The sequence below is a fragment of the Orbicella franksi genome, chromosome 14 (genome assembly GCF_964199315.1).
Source record: "Orbicella franksi chromosome 14, jaOrbFran1.1, whole genome shotgun sequence".
Taxonomy (NCBI): Eukaryota; Metazoa; Cnidaria; class Anthozoa; order Scleractinia; family Merulinidae; genus Orbicella; species Orbicella franksi.
Genome location: NC_138158.1, coordinates 20,210,401 through 20,228,392, shown reverse-complemented (window position 1 = coordinate 20,228,392; position 17,992 = coordinate 20,210,401). Strand labels below are relative to the sequence as shown.

The 17,992-nt window shown below is 38.8% G+C and overlaps 1 protein-coding gene across 1 annotated transcript in view; it reads right to left on the bottom strand.

Moving 5' to 3' along the window:
* Positions 1-17,992, bottom strand: part of LOC145468872 (uncharacterized) — a 91,897-nt gene that overhangs the window by 6,198 nt on the left and 67,707 nt on the right. Inside the window, exons 14-16 of the mRNA XM_081452575.1 lie at positions 3,038-3,544; positions 2,669-2,814; positions 1,153-1,288 (exon numbers count right to left, since the gene is read on the bottom strand). Of these exons, the coding sequence (XP_081308701.1) occupies positions 1,153-1,288; positions 2,669-2,814; positions 3,038-3,544 (789 nt within the window). The remainder of the gene's footprint in view (positions 1-1,152; positions 1,289-2,668; positions 2,815-3,037; positions 3,545-17,992) is intronic.

Here is a 17,992-nt window from a genome sequence, read left to right as displayed (position 1 = left end):
ACGTCCACCGATAACACTTTTTGGTACTGTCACGCACGCTTTTACACTTCTGTGGGACAATCTTTTTTGGGAAAGCTGTATCCATGAGGTGTCTGCGAAGTTGCACTATGATATACTTAAGAGTATAGTTGGTAGAAATGGCTGAGAAAAATCTTGTCATATCAAATACTTTGTGTTTCACAACAAAAGACAAGATGAAAACACAGAAGACTGGGACGACTGACTAGACTCTCAATCAGTGCTGCAAAACAACCATGTTTCTCAACATTTTTTTTTTTAATCCCAATCAGTATTTGGATCTCAGAAACCATAGTATGATTTTGTGGTCGACAGTAATTCCCAGCATGGCTTTGACATTTCATGTTGACCCAGTTGTCTAACCACTATAAAGCAGCACCAATCGGTATAAATTCCTTTTTCAAATAGGTAAAGAAAAAGCACTCTCTTGATGAGACTGAAACTGCTTCCAAACATTTTACTCTGTTAGTGTTAGTTCAGAGGTGTTCATAGAGTTGTTTTTTTGCCCTCACATTCTTTACATGTCATCTCTTGAATACAATGATACTGTAAATCCTCGAATTAGCGCCCGGGACGCTTATTTCAAATTTAGGAGAAGACGGGATCACTTATTTGAGGGGGGGGGGGGGGTGCTTAATCGAGGGGGGGGGGAGCGCTTATTTAATTTTCCCAAATCGTGGCCTGACCTGATCATTTTTCAAACACATCATCTGCACGTAAACAACAGCATAAGCTGTTTATCGACATAAAAAAAACTGATCCTAAAGTTTAAATCGCGGCACCATTAGAAATCCATGTGGTCACAAATTAAACAATGTACAAATCTAATACTACACGACGAAAACTATACATCCTTTGCTGTCTCATTACTCGTCTACAAAATAGGGGGAGTGGAGGGAAGCGCTTATTCGAGGGGCAGGCGCTTATTTTAAATTTTGGCCGATAGGAGGGGCGCTTATTCGAAGGGGGGCGCTAGTTTGAGGATTTATGGTAATTATCTTGGCGAAGAATTACTGACGTTTTAAGAACTTAATAGAGTGTTTACTTTTTGGTAGATTTAGGAAAGAAAATATAACTGGCTCGTTTGTTGTTTAGACAACAATTTTCGTATTATATAATGCAAGTGAAAAATACCTGGAAGCTTGCATATTTCTTGCACCTTGGGTACATTGCTTTCACATCGCTGCCACTGCTGACGCTGCCACGACAACTCATATTGTCTATCATCAAAACATGACGCAAGAGGAAAGACGTCTTTGCTGTCTGCAACCTGAAAAGCAAACCATAAAACGCGTCCATTAAGGCTTTAATCAGGTAAGACTGGTCAGCTATAATGTTCACATGACCATACTTTCACATTGTTTAGCTTTAGTAATAAATGCACCACTTTGAGAATAAAACCTACCCTAATCCAAACTACTATAAGAAAACCTGACTGACATTTCCATTTTCGTACACACCTTGCTTTAGTCAATTACAGCAATTACCTAACAAGCCATTTGATTGGTTTTTGTTTCCTTTCAGAGATTAAATATAGAAGAGACATCCAACACTATGAATGAAGCTCTTACAAAGCCAGTTACCTCATTTCTAAAACCTGGTTCTCAAATGTCGCCGACCTACCTGCGACCGGTTGCAACTGACAACGTTCCGCGATCTATTCCAGCGGGTCCTTGGCGCATCTGCGATGGATCGCCGACGTACTCAAATTGACGCGAAATGAAAATCGAATTGGCGCAATTTTCAACAATTCAATCTGTAAATAAGGAATTGTGGGGAAAATCGAGTTGTTACGTCATACATTGCGTCCACAGATCTTGTTCACATAAAATATTTTCATCGCCGACAACTGCCGGCTTGCCTGTAAAGTTGAACTCAGCTCAACTTCGCGGGCAAGCTGGCGGTCAATGCCTGGGATAGATTATGCTTCGGCGATAAATGTTCACATGTTGTAGCGGTGTCTCAGGCCGTCCCAGGTATGTCGGCGGCATATGAGAACCAGGCTCAAGATAACGACTAAAGTGCAAGAAATGAGCACCATATCAACATTGTTTTCGTGCGTCAGTGAGTATGAAGAATATCAACTTAGTCGATTCATGTTCGCTTCTTCTGTTACCACGTAAAATGTATCTAAGCCGGAAATCACAGAAAAATGTCACGTTGTTATAAACAATTATTGGATGAGGTTTTTGTGATATCCAGAATAATCAAGGTCAAGGTAGGGGTTATCAGGCGAAGCCGAAGGCTGAGGCTGATATTTCTTACCGAGACCTTGATTATTCTGGATATCACAAAAACTGAATCTAAATAATTGTTTTATTATACATTGAACGAAACCAAAAATGGAAGTCATGTTTTTGCTTCTTCACTGACGGCAAGCAACACAAAGCGCGCAAACTTGACATGATCACCCTTGGAAATAATGCACCCCGGTCATATATGATATGATTGCCCGTGACCTTGAGTGTCCTTGACATGATTATTGTATAATCTGCAGCTAGATGACGTCACAGGCACTGATTTCGAAAATTCACTGTATGCTTTCGGCCAATCAGAAAAGAGATAGTGAGTTCAATTTATAATAATAAATGTAATCTTCAAGTATGGGCAAATTAGTACAAACTACTAAAAACGTGTTTGCAATTCTTACATAAACAAACAAAATCTTCCTTGTTGGACGAAATACGTAAGTCAGCACCCAAAAGTAAGGGGCGGCAGATTGACAATGCTCCATCCAACACTCAGCTGATTTCCTTCTGACAGTGAGATCCTCACTGTTTGCTGTAGCTGTACATTCTGGAAAGCAATCATTCTGAAACTCAGGCACTGCCAATGAAAATAAAGGCAATTATAAAATCTTTTATAGAGTCCAGCTAGAATACAAAAAGAAACACTTACAAACCAAAAGAGGTAGTTTGAAAGTAGCTTTACACTCAACTTCAAAGCTGAAGATGTACATGTGGGGTCAGTCTTTTATAGATTTAACGTTGTTGTGTTCAGCTTTCAGTAAACGTCTTACCTCCATTAATTAGTCTGCAGCAAAGCTGTTGTAAGGCGTCCAACCTACTCGCCTTGTAGTCCCCGTTGTTTCCCGCAGTAGTGCTTAAATTTTCCAAAGACTGGTGATCTTCAGCTGTGCCATTATGCATCTTGTAATATTCATTTCTTTCTCTACTTAACGCCAGCAAGTAGCCCAAACTTTGATATGCTGTGATGAGATGATGCTGGACTGGTTCGTTGCCTAAACCCAGAAGGAAGGAAATACCTGGACCATGGAGGTATTTTACTTGCCGTACATTGTGAGCTTTTTGAAAACGGCTGGCTTGAATCAGGTGGAGACTATTTTCTTTCCATTTGAGTGTCTTTGTTTTAAAATAGGATATAACATTTGCTTTGCCTCTTGGAAACGCTCCATCTTTGAGAAACAAAATCGGACGTTGGGTTAGGTTTGCCTTATTGGCCTCAATAGCGTGATCTCCATGCTCCCAAACTGGTTGTTTGCACTCCTCTGCCTTCATCTGAATTTCTAAAATAACGAAAAAGGAACAACGTCAAAATCTATCATTCGGTGCTGAATACATAAACATCTATACAAACCAGCCCAGGTAAGGTAGGGAGAATACCTCCCTAAACTCCATTTAATCCATGCGTAGAGAGCTGTATTTTGTAGATGTCAATAATTTCAAATCTTGGTGGTTTAAGAGTTTTGAAGGCCAAGATATTGCAGATACCTGTAATAGAATTATTTCATGAAAATAGTTTTTGAAGGGGAGATAACAAAGTGATAGTGACACTTGACAATTGACAATTGACAATTGTTGAGTGTCAAAACAACTAATTTGCCAATTATGATAATGTACATGAACACTACGTGATTCCTGCGTGAGCCGCCTCTTGCCCAATTCGGCACATGGGACAAAATTAATACAGTGACCAAGGGAGACTCAACTTGAACAGCTTGAAGGGAAAATATTTATAGCCAAATGCATATACAAAAGACAGACTGCTATGAAGGTCTAACTTAAGTATACTTATCACCTTTCCTTGACGTTTTTGAAATATCATCATCAGAATCCGAGCTTTGAGCCTCCGATGATTCACTGGAGGATGTGTCAATGTCTCCTAAATAGCCAGTTTCTTTGGGGGTATCCTTGTCAATTTGATCATCTTTTTCACTAGTAAGATCTGTTTAGTTGTAGACAAATGAAAAATCAACACACCCCTTGTTGTTATTACAAAGAACCGATCATTTAAGATCACAATTATTCCTGTGAGGCATAAGAAAATGTTACAGATATTGTCAATCTGAAGTCTGAATTGTTACAAGCGAACACAATCGTGTGAATATCATGAAATCAAATATTGACCTTGTTACGTGAAAACAAAACTTTTAGCAGAAAGGATAATCAGAAGCTATTTACTTACCAAGCTGTTCTTCTGCTGCCTCAGCAGCTTTCACGAGTTCAGACCAATCGATTGTCTGAGAGCATTCTTCACCAGTCCCAATCTCCTCAGAAAATCTGTGTAGCGAGAAAAGAGATACATATTCTAATAAGAGTAACTTTTGTTAGTGGAAACTAAGCTTTCAAAATTTAACATTTTTCACAATATTAAAGTTGAATGGACAAGAAGGTTTGGTCCTGATCACCATTTTCAACGAAGCAAAAAATGGATTTTTTTTAAGTCCAGCATACATGCACTTAATTTGCAATATAGAGGTCAACATTCTGGGGCTGATCCTGGTCATCTCATTCAAATGATGCTGGCCATGATAATATCTCATCCTATCTCATCCAGGGGAAGTAGTAGTTTTAGTCACGTCATGTTACTGAAACCATGAGAAAAGCACCAGGGAGTAAGGTGAACTATTTGGCACAACTAGAGTTGAGTCCAAAAGAACACCTTTGAATATGAAATAGTACCATCTAAAATTTCTGTGGTATTAAAGAAAACAAACAGAATCTTTCACCAGTTTAATTGTTTCAGTTCCTTGTATTATAGATGGACTTATTCCATGGTTTTAGGCTTGTTTTCAAAAGGATGTTAAAAATGCCTGCTCTGTGAAACATTGCTTGCAACTGCCTGGCCTGTGCAACATTGCTTGCAACTGTCTGCCTTGTGAAACATTTTTTCAGTTTCTGTCCTTTGTCATAGAACTTACCTTTTGGTTATCCCTTCAAGGTACTTTGCAGTCTCCTTGTTGCCATGATCCTTGGCAATAACCTCGGGCAGCACCGGTTTTTTCTTGTACACATCGAAGACTACTCTTCCAGCCGGAGACGTGAAAATCATTTCAATAAACTGTTGAGCCCCACTTTCTGCTGCTGCATAAACTACAAGACTCAAGATCTCGACCGGTTCTGTGAATTCTACGAAAGGTAAGCGAAAAAGTTAAACTAGAGCTTACCTTTTGCTGCCTAACCATGGTGATAAGATAATTGGACACAGCCGAAGATTACTTATATTTACATGTGCATTGTTTAACCTACATACCCTTACATTACAACTTTTTCTTTTCATTTCTTTTTCTTCTTACATTTGTTAAATTTAATTACAGCATTGACACTAAAAGATAAATAAAGGCCCAAATGTGAACACAAAACCATAATTCATAAGCAGTGGCATTCCCAGGGTGTAGAACCTGGGAACGAGGTTGAATGGATAAGGTTCTAATTCTGGTTCTGGTAAACCTCACATGATATAACACTTTGAGCATCCTGCCACGAGTGGTCCTTTCAGTGTTGACATGGAGATCACCCCCATCCATGTTGTAATTCCTCTAGTCTGCTGTTCGGCTCCATACCCAATTTAAAAGTCAAATGAACCAAAATTTAGACATTTTTTCATCTGAGAGATATTGGAATGTTTAAATCACTGTTTTTTATCCTTCATAATCGTAAAGCGGTCGGGAAAATTGTCAGATAATTGTTGGAAATAAAACTTGTAACGTCACTGTTGGTGAGCTCAAGAAATGCGGGAAATTTGAAACTGTTTTGGTTTCAAGTTCACAGTGAACTTCAGAGGAAAACCACCCAAAATCAAAAGTTAGCACTTTCGAGTTCCCCCAGGACCCAAAACTTAAAAGAGAATGACTTATAAAAATGAAAACAGAATGCTTCATGCCCTTGGAGCATTCGGGCGTTTGTGTAAAACACTTTACTGAAGACAGCTTCGAACAAAATCTTGTAGTGAGGAGTTTGTTGAGACCCTCTTTCAAGCTTCATCAACTTGTAGTCAAGAAACACACGGTACCGACGCTTTTTAACTTCACTATGGAACGTTCCAAGTCGGCGATTGGACAAAAAACAACGAAAAACAAGCAAATAATGCCCGCCGAACAGTGGGCGAACTCCTTGGCCATTCCCAAGTAAAATAAGGTTTGTTTTTAGATCCAAAACCTTCCCCACGAAAGACTCACTGACGAAGAAACGCTGCAATGTTCAAGACAACAATAACATCACAAAGCAGAGTCTCAGTTCCATTCCTCCCATTAAAAAGCGCGGTCATTTTGGAAATATTTTCGTGACGCCATTGGCTGTGTTCGTACTTTTAACTTCTTTACTCCTTTTCACCGCTCAGAAAGAAAAATTTCTGCGTAAGTTTCCATTTACATGTTTTTTACCATTTCGTCGCTATAAAATGGCTGATGAAAAGATGTCTAAATTTTGGTTCATTTGGCCTTTAATGCCTGAGGATGCACTTTGGATTAATAAGTGTGACTGCCTTGTTTTCCTCCACATGCCGATTAAATGTTCTTTCCATCCAGATCAGAGCATCCTTGTAATCTTCTGGCTAAGCCCTAAAAAACACTACTGCTACTATATCTTCCTGCTGACGATTCAAATGTTTCGTTTCTCTGCCACACTGCATCACCCCAAGCTATCATCAAGGCATTATCACAGAGAAAGCCATCCACAACAGTGATAACATGGCTAGCATCTTTTCATTGTAGTGTAATATCGGGATATATAGATACCCCGGAATTTTTGAGGGTGCCATCTGCTCCCGTCAGGTCCTGTCACCTACCGCATCAACCAGTAACTCTATTTCACTGGACAGAACTCAGGGATCACGTTCACTATGTTCCTTACTACCTGGCTCCATAGAATTGCATGCTTCAAAGGGTAATGCCAAGGCCTTTGTAAATTGATGTTGGTCCGCATCACTAGCTAGGGTCAAATAGCCATATCCTCAAAGAAGATCTCTGGGCGAATCATAAATATGACAAGAGGATTTTTTTCTATTTTTTTTTTTTTATCTTATTTTTTTACACGACAAAAGTATGCCAAATCCTGTAACTCTAACTGTTATGAGTGATAGGCTAGGTAGCCTCGGTACTAGTGTGAACGCTAGCCTCGTTATGACGTATATACATGTATAAGGAAGAAGGACTTTGAAAATAAACGGTTATTTTGTTCTTGTGGTACGTTGTTGTCTACTTGTTGAAACACTAACAACTGGTACTTTATGTTTGTGGTTGGCAGTGGTGGAGGTGGTGCTATCAATAGTAGGCTCCATTACCAAGCACTGTTTGGGAAGGGAGCAGACCGGGCACGAGAGAGTGGCAGAAACCGAGCCTAAATCAATAGATAATAATCCATACTCACTATATATAATAATTATCACACTTCCGTTCGTCTATTTTGCATTCTAGGGCCAAGACCAAACCACGGACCTACAGCTGTAAAGCGCTACAGGATGTTCTTTCTTTTTACTTAATAAATACGACCCTTCTAATAATGTGTGCTGTACGTGGAAGTGCTGTCTTTCGAATTTCCCATAGGTTGCTGTTCCCCGGGATTTCACCGAGTTGCTTAGAAATGCCTTCCTTTATAACTCCAGGGGCACCAACTATTAATGGAATTACCACTACTCTCATCTGCCACATTTGGGTGATCTCTATTTCTTATTGTCTTGGACGCTTTTTCCGATACTTTGGTGGAGGTATTAAGGTACAGCCATCTTGATAAGGTTACACTTCTGGTCTCCTTCATTCTTGATAACAATCTCTGGTTGGTTTCGTGTTCTTTTTATTTGTCTGGGTGGGCATATTGTGTTCATTCATTTATCTAGTGTCTATATTTTATTCCTTTCAGACATCACAATTATTATTATTTGTATCATTAAAAATTGATTTATGGCACAAATTAAGACCAACCTACCAAGACTTCCGGAACTTTGTGTTTCATCTCCAGTGTTTCCATTGTTGCCATCCAAACTAGAACGCATACACATGTCGAAAAACTTCCTCTGTAGGCATGGATTAAGGGCTATTTTATGCACCATCTTTTGCACTCTATCATCATAGTAAGTTACAACAGTGTCCCCCAAAAATTTACCATCTTGTGATTCCAGCAAAAGCGGGTAAGAACCAGTGTCTATTGCGGCTACAAGAAAAACGCAAAATATCATATTTACTTAAACAACAATTCTAGACTGTGACTGATAACTTGCATGCTTGAGAGTGAAAGAAAATTTAAGAATAGTTTATTTATCAATTGCTTGTCACTTACTCTTTCCTTCTCTTTGGTACAAAAAGGACATAAATTTTACAACATTATTGTTACAACTTTATACACCACATACAGTAGTGTACCTAACAGCTGCTGATCTTCTTAAAGGTATAGATTTTGGCTTTATCACATAGGGGGCGGTTCGTTCTGCTCATCATAATATTAATTAGTATATACACACACCCAGTGATCTTGGTGTTTCAAGCAATCTGATTGGTTTGCTATCTTGGGCTAATGAGCATTGTTATACCTCCCAACTCAAATACGTTTTCCGATTGGAGGAGAACGTGTCACGTGTCGTGGGTCAAAACGCACCAACTCCCTAGGGCGAACAAAACTCACTAACTCCCAAGGGAAACATCAACTTGAACTTTTGACTCGCACGTGATCAGGTCATGTTCCTCGACCTCAGTGTTCCCCGAGGCGAAGCCGAGGGGAACACGGAGGGTCTCGGGGAAACAAAACTCCCTGTTTCCCTTGGGGCCAGTCAGTCAGTCAGTGCTTATTCACCTCCTAGCGAGTGAATAATGCATGATCCAAGCAAAACAAAATGGCCCACATAAACTCGCGTTTCGCCAGTGTTTTTGAATGGAAATACTGAGAATACAAGAAGACGCTGTACCTGAAAATACAAAGATGGCTATGAAATTTGGCCTGAAGGTTTCAAAGGATAGAAAAAACTTACCGACGTTCAACTTTCGAGCAGCTTCAGGAAATGACCTTGGCAATTACAGATTTCATCAATCTAAACAAACCCGACCACCAAGTTGCTCTTCACTCAGCATTGGCAGAAATAAATACCACAGGGTTCTTTGGCAGAAGCATTAAGTGCCATTCAACGAAGCACCCCCATAAGTATTCAGGAGAAAGCCTTTGTGCAAGAAAACATCCAGTTTTAACCACAGTCCTGCTCACATGGTATAATTTCAGGTTGATCCTTCGCCAACTACTCTGTCAGTTTTCATTTCAAGAGAAATGAAAACACTGCAAATGTTCTGCAAGCAGACTTTTGATTTAAATTGCTGATTGGACGGTGTTAAAGGAGCATTTTGCTAGATTGTGACGAGGATTTTATCAAAGATTAACCAGATTTTTTATGTTTGAAGATTCGGTAAATAGCTTCGCGCATGCTTTGTACCATTTGCACGTCAGTTCCACGCATGAGTTGAGAGGTCAATTAAATTGACTTTTAATGGTTTCCTTCTGAAAATGTTGAGATCATCTGTTGTTGAGATCACTTCGTGTGTATATACTAAAACAATTATCCTTTTCAATCTCGGTGAACATTCTGTCACTATTCACCTCGATTTCAAACGATAATTGTTAAATATTACTTTATCATCAGATCAACTACTGTTAGTTTACTAGATCAATATAACTAGTATTAGATTTTATATTATTATTAGACTGTTTATATACATGTAGTCTTAAATATTTTCCAATTTGTTTCTTTTTTGAGTCCCCACATAAGTATGGGTTTTTTTCCGACCTCAATCTTGAGAATAATGCATCAAAACGTCAATTGACATTACTTTTAATCTTTCTTGTAAAATGCTTTAACAAGCAACTCATTATCCCATCTCTTCCATGTACAAGACATCGACACATAATAAAGATTTTGTAAGAACTTCCTTTCTGGCTTCTTTCGCAAGCTCAGCCGGCAAGAAAAACACATCTTGTTATTTTTTTATCACTCAATCACTGCGTTTATTTTTGGACTAAAGAAAATTTCAAATCACTCTCTGGAAACTGGAAACTGAGTGCAAATACAAATGAGCAGAATAGTAATTGAAGCAAAGTCACTACCAGGTGGTGATGTGTACAAGTAGTCCATCAGTTTTCAAAACTGCTTTTTAAACCAACTTGTGATATTTTGAAATATGCTGTACATATTACAAGGGTGGTCAAAACGATCTTAAGGAGTTTGTATGTTGTGTGGCACAGCAAAATTTAACAACAATCATTAATTTACAAATAATCTTTCCGCTTATTTAGGTGGAACACTTGAGCTATTTTGATCATTACGACTGTTATGAGTTCTAACAAAGAGAAAAAGCAACAGAGAACACCATGGTCATTGAATATACTGAGGAAATCACTTCTCATTTTGACACTCATTCATTCGACACTTCTTCGTTTGATGTGTATCAGTGTCAGCTAAGTGCGCTAGGTAAACTACATGACAAACCTCATATGGTAGTTTCGTGGAATCCCGCTTCACAGTCATCCTGTTAATACAGTCACTTCATTATTAAGGACACTGTTAATACAGCCAGATTTGCTGGCCACCTTAACAGCATTTCACTGTAGTACCTTCCTTCATATATACCACTATTCAAGGTAGGATGACTTTGAGTCAGAGCCAAATGGTCACAGCTGCATTGCTACCATCATCAAGCTGATGTTTTCCCAATAGAAGAAAAGATGCAGTGAGGTGATGCTTATTGTATGGATGGAGGAAGCCACCCACAGGGACCAGCCACCATAAGATCCTCCCATAATCAAGCAAGGTAGAGAAACGAGTCTACTATTTAGTAATAATTAGTGCTAGTAGTGCCAACAAACCTGGGAAGTAAAAAAGTAGGGAACCATCAGGCAATCGTAGCAGGTCAACTGTGCCTAACTGTCCAATGAAAGCACGCCCTGAGGTAACTCCGTCTAACAATTTTGCATCAATCGTGCAACAACATGGACCTCCACCCTGCAAAAGGCAGAAAAAGCAACTTTATTTAGTTAACAAGTCGTGAAATGTTCATGGACAATTGATTCCTGGATGTGATGCATAGACTCATACATGTAAGTTAATAAATAACTTCAAGTATTAGGAGCCCTTACATGTACTGTATTTACCAAAGCCAATAAGTTTATTTCTGTTTGTCAGTGTTGGGAAAGTATAAAAATAGTTGTTAATTTTGCAAAGACAAGACTTTTTACAACTGGCACTGAAAGTTGCAGATCCTTGGAGATCTTGCAGATCTGAAAGTTGCAGATCCTTGTTTGGATCCTTGTTTGTTGGTGTGGAGGGCCCACGTCCTCCACGCTTAAGCTGCAAATTAATTTAAGTAGGGAAATCTTGGTCCATAACTTTGATCAGTGATGATAAAAAACCTACATGAAAGCATTAAGTATAGTAGAGCCCGAAAATAATGCATGCTCAAGAACTTCTCTTTGCGTCCACAAGCCGGCAACTTCTTGCGGCTACTTGCGGGTCACTAATCTTGCGCTAAATTATTCAGCAGGAGCAAGAACTTCTTTGCTGTTAAAAATTGAAACCGCAAGGACTTCTTTGTGGTAAGCTGTCCGCTTCACAAGAACTTCTTGGCGTTTAATTCTAAAACCGAGAGAAGGTGAAAAAAGCCGCGTAACAAGACAAGAAGTTACAATCACTATATTTTTGAATCGTGTGATCGTGAGCTGTTGTTTACAAGTTTTACAAAGCAGACATGTCCACTGAAACGTAAATGAATCAAATACAAGATCAAACAGATCCAGATCCTGTTAAACAGATCCTCTTAAAGCTAATTTTGGCCTTCAGAAAGAACTGGGCAAACGCATATAACCGAAGAAGTTACGGTCTTGCAGTTCTGTGATTCTCACCCATGCAACGAACAACAGATCTTTGCATCACCAAGGCTACGGTTGCACAACACCTGTTGGGAAGTTTGTTATTGATGTGACTAAACTAAGGTTCTTAATGTTAGCCATACAAAAGTTTAAACCCTTGTTATATTTGGAATGAGTTTTCGTTCAAGAAGAAAAAATTATTCACTAGATTTTAGACTTAACCGCCGATTAACTACATGTATCGTGTTCCTGGGAAGATTTTTGTCACATGCTAAGCAACGTGTTGAGCAAGTGTTCAAGAAGTTGTTTTTATCACTCGGTTTGACTTTTTTGGTTTATAATTATTTTCATCCGATTTATAACAGAAACTTTTATTGGTTTGCTCTGAATTTCATACTGGGTTCGCAATTATTTTTACGTTTACGGTAACATAAAAATGAACAAAGAATGCATACTGCATATTTGGATGTCCCAAAGTCCCAGATACGATGTGCACGTCTGCTGGAAACAACTTGATGAAAAAGCAAAATGGTTACTTTTGACGTCTTGTTCGTAGATTTTTGTGTGGCAAAAGTGAAAGAAACAACAAATAATTATCTTCACTTCTGCTGAGCAATACCTTCGAACTACATGGACACTGCAAATGAATATATGAAAATTGTATATTTGAACGGCGGAGAAAGATATGAAGACATAGATGATCATCGCAGTTATAACACAACTAAAGCAGCTGTGAAATTAAAGCCTGAGAAAATTCAGGCCTGGACGGGATTTAAACCGATGACCTCTGCGATACCGGTACAGTGCTCTACCAACTGAGCTATCAAACCAATGTGACCAGCACAAAATTATACATAACATTTTAGCCACGAATAGTATATTATACAAAATGGAAAAGGTTGCCTCCCCATCCTGCCCTTTCTGCCCCTCTGATAGTCAAAACATACGTCATTTGTTTATTAGCTGCCCACAAGTATCTCCCTTTTAGGTTAAGTTCCAAAGTTGGTATTTTACCATAAGTAATGCGAGTTTACTTCTCTCCGAGCTAGAGGTATTATTTGGAATTACTCATCCCTGTACTCACTGTTTGACCCTCAACCACCTAATAATGCCAGGCAAATAAATTATTTTCTATATTTCAACGCGCTAAATAACACTATGTTCTTTTTCAGCGACTTCATCTCGTTAGTGCAGGATAAAATAGAGATAGAAAAATATATGGCTCCCATGTTGAATGGTGAAAGGGAATTTCAACAGAAGTGGAAATTCTTCCTTACCATTTAAGGTGTTTCTCTTAGTAATTTGTTGCAAGGTTTTTTTTTCTCTAAGTAAGTAATTACATATTACGTATTAGGTAACGGAATGTGTAAGTAGGTTATGCCATAATCAGTAATTATTGCGTATTGTAAGTATCGCAATGCAAAGTATTGTAAATAGGTTTTATATTTTCTCATGCATTGTAAGTGATGTTTGTAAGACTGTAAAAGCATTAAAAAATAAAAAATGAAAAAAATAAAATAAACATTGAAATAGAAACCGTCTAGTTGTAGTTTAGGTCAGTATTTGGAGGCTTAAAAGCAGTGCAGAATACTATGATAGTTTTCCGCAGACTCATATCCAGTCTCTGCGCACTAGCGACGCTTTAGTGCGCTGCAATATTTAGTGGTCTCGCTTAAAAAAGCACAAATTGAGTCCACACACGTTAGAAAACAACAAATTGTGTTTGTAAGATAACACCGTAAAAACCCAAATTTACGTCCGTGTAGATTTTGATTCAAGAAATTTGTCTGAGCGATTTTGCTGATAACAAACCCAGTGATTGAACTCAGCAGCAGAAGTCTCGCATGACACAAGCTATTGCTGACAGTGCGACAGTTCGTGGGAACAGTTGCTACTCATAAAAACCAGATTTTCTACTTCTGCTCCCCATTTTTTTCGTTCTTTACTTTCCCAGGCCACGTCAGTGATTTTTTCTTTCTTGGTTGCTTTTTGAGAGATCTTAGAAATAAAAAAAAAATTATCCAACGTAGAGTCACAATACCACAAGGACAGCACCGCGTCTCGTCCGCTCAATAAAGTTAAGCCCTGTTACGTGGGGTTCATGCTTGGATGGGCTACCAAAATGAATAAGAATACCTCGTGCTGTAATAGCTTCTTTTTTTTTTCTTTTTTTTTCCTTCCCTTTCCAAAGCGATATTAGTGACTGCTAACTCCCAGTCTTGTGTTATATCTTTTTTTTCTATTTATCAGCTATTTTGTTCAAATCATTTTGCCAAGTCCATATTCATCTTTGAAGTATTTATTTACAACACTGTATAAATACTAGCGAAACGTGTCGTTCAAATTCTCAATTCTCTTGTCTGTTGATCATCCAAAACTTTTAATCACGGTTTGAATCATAATTCGAAAATTCATTCAGCTCATCAATTTTGTGATTTTCAATATCTCCTCAGTTTTCGGCAATCGAGTACGGTTAAACCTGTATAAAGCAGACCCCTTCGGGAAATGAGCTATTTATATAATTAGCTTCTATATATAAACACGTTCGTGCAAATATCTATTCATCTATTCATTGTAGATCATTTCTGCAGTAAGATATTGAGTACTTGCGTAAGAAATTCAAGGAAAAACTAACTTGACAATGTGCAATGGCCTTGGACAGCGTGATGTTCGAAACCTGGGGGGGGGGGGGGGGAATCCTATATGAAAAGGTAGGGGATGATTAATTGTCGTCTTGTGTGCAAATCAAGGATTCTGGTCTCACTTAAGATACTGATGACGAAATGTCACCATTCTTAGCTGTCAAAGTATCCTTTAGGGTGCACTCAAAGAAATAATAATAAAGAATTGCTCTTTGTTTTCCGCTGATCTCTCGAGTATGCGAGTCGGGTCAACAAGTGCACGCGGGATCCTTACTTGAACAATGGCTAGTAATCGAACCTATTCAGTTTTAAGTGCTATCTTTTAGGTTCTAATGAAGCTCAAGCAACGCCCACATTAGTCTCCTTTAGAGTTAAATTCTAATCTTCCGACGAGCATCCCTGACCTTTTCATATGGGAGTTCCCCCGCCGGGGTTCCAAATGTCTAACAGGAAGTGACCTAGTGAAGGAGTGAAGGAGTGAAATTGGCCCACCACTACAACTTGAAAAATAAAAATATTTTCCACGTTAAAAGGGGGAGGGGGGTTTGGATATCGACAAAAAAGATGTTTTTTCAATTACGGAAGGACGCCGATAGAAAGCGTTTGTTTTGCTCAAATGTGTCAACACTTTTGTCCATGATTGTAGGTGGTCACTTACAGAAGGTTTGACTTGGTGGTCGCTTCTGAGAGCTTAGACCATATTGGGTCAAAATTTTGCCTCATTAGCATATGATAAATTTCGGTCTCTTGTATAACCCAGGAATGTGATGTTTCCACACCTTATTATCCAATTTCCACTCTTTTATCTGTCAAAGAATATTTCAAACTTACAGCTCAAAAGAATCGATTTTGGTGGCTTACAAGAAGTGGTTGCTTACAAGAGGTCCCAAGTATAGTGAATACACTTGGAAAAGTTTGGTATTTTGGAAGACTGGTTGCTTGCAAGGGGTGGTCGCAACAGGAAGTTAGACTGCAATTCGCAGAAGAAAAACACTTCTTAAGTGTGAAACCCTCGCACATGATTTTTGGCAAAGTTTCAGTTAAAAGCAGCTGTCAAAGCTATTGATGGATCGAATTATACAACCACCTGTGTGGTATACCAAATAGTCTTTAATTTAAAAGCACTTGTTTGACTGAAAACACGAAAGATCAGTCTATCGCTGTGGCAGCTATTCTGTTTACAAAAATCAGCCCTCTAATGAAATACCCTGGTCAGGGGAATTACCACCAAAAATTGTTTACGACCTAACGACTGAACGGACGAGTGAATTATTTCTTCCCCAACTAACAGCTATAACTCATTCTAGCTACGTAGGCTACGATAGCTATCACTCATCAAAAGTGGAAAATTCACTTCTGAAAAATAGACCCCTTCATGACTTGGTCAAACAAACATTTTCAGAACGTGGTCTTGACTCACACGTGCAAGTACATAAAGGTATGCTGTGAATAAAATATTCTACCTGCAAAGGACTTTCCTTTGGATTGGCTCGGACTTCATAATTGACATCATCTTCAAATGGCAATTGCAATGGCAAATTCTCTGTAATACCATGAGAATAAAATAATAACACAGCTGGTTCAGTTCATAATAGTCTGCATGTACATGGTTATATTATACATTGTATGAGGAGGTTTAATTAATCAGGTTTTTGTGGTAATCATCCGTTTCATTGATATTATCTTTATCAAGACAGATGTACCTAATTGGATCTTTATATCCTTTTTAATGTAGTGTTAACAATTATTGTAAATACTTTATTTCTTGTTAAACAATTTATTGTTACTGAGAAGCTTCACTGCCTGTAAGTAGGGAGGTACACAGGTTTTTAGGTTGGCAGCTTAAAGCAGGTAGCTATAAGGTAGCTTATGTAAATGGTTGGCAGGCAGGCAGGCAGGCAGGTACATACACATACGTACGTAGCTACGTTGCCAGGTAGCTAGGCAGGCAGGCAGGTAGGTACAGTGTTCTCCTTTTCAGGCGGTAACCGGTAAAATTTACCGCCTGTAGCACCACTCATTACCGCCTAAAATCCCTTGGAATTCTTGAAAATTCAACAGGTAAAGGAAAAAAAACATAGTTGTTTCACCGACGTAATCGGTATTTTATACTTGTAAAAGAATAAATAAACAGTTAAAAGATAAACTGCGCAGGCTATGGTTGGTAAGTACTATCTGTGGCTTTCGAACTTCGAGGCATGATCCGTGAATTTTTGGCGGGCTTTCTGTCACAATTCCATCGTGGCAGATGTCATTTCTTCGCACGTGCATCGGTAGTCGTTTACGTTCAGTTTCACGATGAAGCGACAACGAACTTTGTTCTCATTTCTCTCCGTCATAATGGCAAGAAGTCACGAATGGAAACAGTTACAGTTCCATGAGCTTCCCACCTAACTATCGGCTTTAGAAAACTGGTGGTGTTAAATCGACCAACATTCACGTGTGTGGTGATCGAAAACTTTCTCTTCGTGACGAAATGCTCCACATTCAGGTCAAAAGTGTTTAAAGTCTATTTTCAGACGACATTTTGAGAGAATCGTTGACAATAAAACCTTTCCAGAACGTGAATGAAAACGAATATGTAGCGATTTCGTTTGGTTTTGAGAGACGACCGCTGATTTTGTGGTGACACTTCCTGTAAGCACAGCGAGGATACCCCGAATGTGGCTTTGGCCTATTTTTCTGTGACTTTAAGGCAAGAGAATTCAGACAAAGAATAAAACACTTAAAAATGAAAATGCTGTTTGATTTCATTTGACATCTAAGGCCAAAGGTGCAAAATTAGTAAACCGTAATGCATATTAGATGGAGGTCTTTTCAAAGAAAATGTTTTTATTAGGAAACGACAACATCGGCGATGAAGTGGCTTTGCAACTTGAGAACGAAACAACTGTCTTGGAAAGCACATCACCTACATTGATTTGAATTCCATGTAATGTACAGAGCAGACCTAATAAACAAGGGTGCGATTCACCCATGATTGCTTTACCGGTTTAAACTGCTCTTTTACCTGCTGTACTGAAAATAAGGGAGAACCCTGGGTAGGTGGCTAGGTAGGTACATGGTAGGTAGGTAGGTGGTAGCTAGCTAGCTAGCTAGCTACAGCCTTGGTCACAAGAGTTGGAAAACTTCGTTCTATACACATTTTGCTCCTCCCCGCCCCTGTGCACTGTTCAGTAAACAAACATAGATCCAAAACTAATAATTGTAATCATCTATCTGCACACCTGTCAACTCTCCCGGTTTTCCCGGGAG